General features: G+C 39.1%; 1 protein-coding gene across 1 annotated transcript; it reads right to left on the bottom strand.

The window, feature by feature from the left end:
* Positions 1–562: 562 nt before the first annotated feature.
* On the bottom strand, positions 563–2,057 carry Rtl4 (retrotransposon Gag like 4). The gene has a single exon (XM_051179007.1). The coding sequence runs from the start codon at positions 1,803–1,805 to the stop codon at positions 894–896; it is 912 nt and encodes a 303-aa protein (XP_051034964.1). The 5' UTR covers positions 1,806–2,057; the 3' UTR covers positions 563–893.
* Between the last annotated feature and the right edge of the window lie 241 nt (positions 2,058–2,298).

Here is a 2,298-nt window from a genome sequence, read left to right as displayed (position 1 = left end):
AATGACTTTAAATAACTTAGTTGGTTATTACCCTAAGTCATTAGACTTATCCATATATGTGTTCAAATCTAAAATAGGAACATTAGTGGAGACATGACTAAGCATGGGTTGGCAGACTTAAAGTATGTTAATTGTCCAAGAGGCTATTCATCAAAGAAAGGTGTCAATAATTAAGCAGTGTTCAATTCAAAGATTCATACAATCTGGTTTGCCAATAGACAAGAAGTTCAGCATGTTGGATAAGCAGGTATCTTTAGTTGTCAACAAAACATATAGCTGTGTGGAAAAGTGGCAGATATTCAGGTCCAGGAAGATTGGCTTGTTTCAGCACTAGTGTCTGATTAATATGTAGAACAGAATCCAGATTCTGTCTCTCAGTGACAAGAATATTGGTAGGATATGATGATGCCACTATGATTGCAAACAAAGAACCCAGACAAACTAAGAAATAAATCAGCAAAGAAGTGGAGAAAAGCTTTGGGATCAGTCCTAGGCACACAAGCTATAGGACTTGGGCCATCAAAGTCAACCAAGTTTTCATTTAATGGTAGAGATGTAAATCCGAATACATTGTCAGAATTATTTTTCTCTGTGTTACTCAGGCTGGAGAGACTTCTATCTGCAAATTTTCAGAATTCTTAATGGAAGTGGCCATAACTATAATGTTTCTATTCATTGTCTTCATCATTGTTGTTGGGTCAAGTTTGGGGACGGGATATCTTCCAACCAACAAGTTCTGGTTGTTTAAATCCCTGGAGATATAAATGGTCATGCATATTTTTAAAGTGATTCCACAGCAACTCATTTGTATTTTGAAGTTTGTGAAAGTGTATAAATCACTAAGGCCAATGGTGACAGGGATATGAGTTTACAAAGTGACTTCCTATCCTCATTTAACTAGTGAGCTGCATTTTTCTCCTTGCTGGAGTTCGAGAACGTTTAGCAAGGCATTCTCTTGTGAAGTGACCAGCCTGGCTACAGTAGAGACATAACTGAGTTTCTTGCTGGCGGGCTCTCTTGGCTGGGGTGACAGGCATTTGGACTCCTTGAAATGGCTTGAACTCATCCTTTGGTGGTGGAGCCATGGTGCTGAGATGGTTTGGGGAAGAGAACATTGGAACCTGACCTTCTGTCTGTAGGAGTTCCGGCCTGTCTTTGTACTTTTTGTCCAGTTGAATGCACTGGGTGATCAAATCAGGTAAATTGCCCATTATATCTGTGATTTCTTCATCATGGGTGGAATTAGCTTGTCTGTTTTGGAACTGGTTGCTCTGGCTGGTCTCACTGTAACTCAGATTTTGAGCAAGAGGTTGGAAAGTAGTATCCTGCAGAGAGCCGTCTTCACTGTCAACCTGAACATTCACAGGAGGGATAATTTCTTGCTTCATAGGCTCACCAAATGACTGCTTTAACTCAAGAATAAAATTTTCATATTGTTTCAATAGATGTCTCTGGTTGGACTCCGATACGATGTCACAATTTTGCATCTGCTGGGACAGGTAGTCAAAAAATTGCTTGACTCGGGCATTGTCTGCAGGATTGGAAATCTCGAGAGCTGTCAAATAGGTAGTGACCTGAGCAAGAAACCCTGTGACACTGATTGGCTCACCATGAAATTGAGGGAGATTGTCACCTGAGTAGGGTATAGACATCACTGGAGTACTCTGGGCAGGCACAACTTGCCCTCTTAATGTGGGGTTGTCCTCAGTTGGATGCTGCATTTGTGGCTGCAGAATCAGATTATCTTCTCTCAAAAAGGAGGTCTCCGTGTTTAAAGTAGGTGGTGATTCTGTGCACTTTTCCATTGTGTCTCCTGGAATTATGTAGAACTGAAAAGAAATTCAGTATCAGTATACAAGACAAAGGGACAGGAAGTGGTTTGGTTTGGGATCAGAAAAGACAGTGTCATGTACAAGCAGGAAACAGCTGTTCAATGTCGCTAAAGAATGTTGAGAGTTGAGCTGAAGAGATGCCACAAAAAATGTTATCTTCTACTCTTCACTGCTTCTTCATGGAGAATATCAATGTTCTACACATTCAGAAGACACATATCACCTTGGGACACATAGAAGAGAGGATTTGAATTAAGAAAATATATATCATAGACACTGTAATTTCTCTTCCCTATCTTTATAAGTATAGACATCAAACTTCATACTGATAATTTATTATAAAATGTCTTCTATAATCACTGTCAAAGGGTTTTAAATTACAGTTCAAAATAGTATTGGCGATGATCCAGACAAACAAAATTTATAATTTCACAGATTAAAAACAGAGACTCAGAGAAACAAAAAT

Source organism: Phodopus roborovskii, unplaced genomic scaffold (assembly GCF_943737965.1).
Source record: "Phodopus roborovskii unplaced genomic scaffold, PHOROB, whole genome shotgun sequence".
Classification (NCBI taxonomy): Eukaryota; Metazoa; Chordata; class Mammalia; order Rodentia; family Cricetidae; genus Phodopus; species Phodopus roborovskii.
The sequence above is the reverse complement of the archived record's forward strand: the minus strand, read 5'-3'. Positions and strand labels throughout refer to the sequence as shown.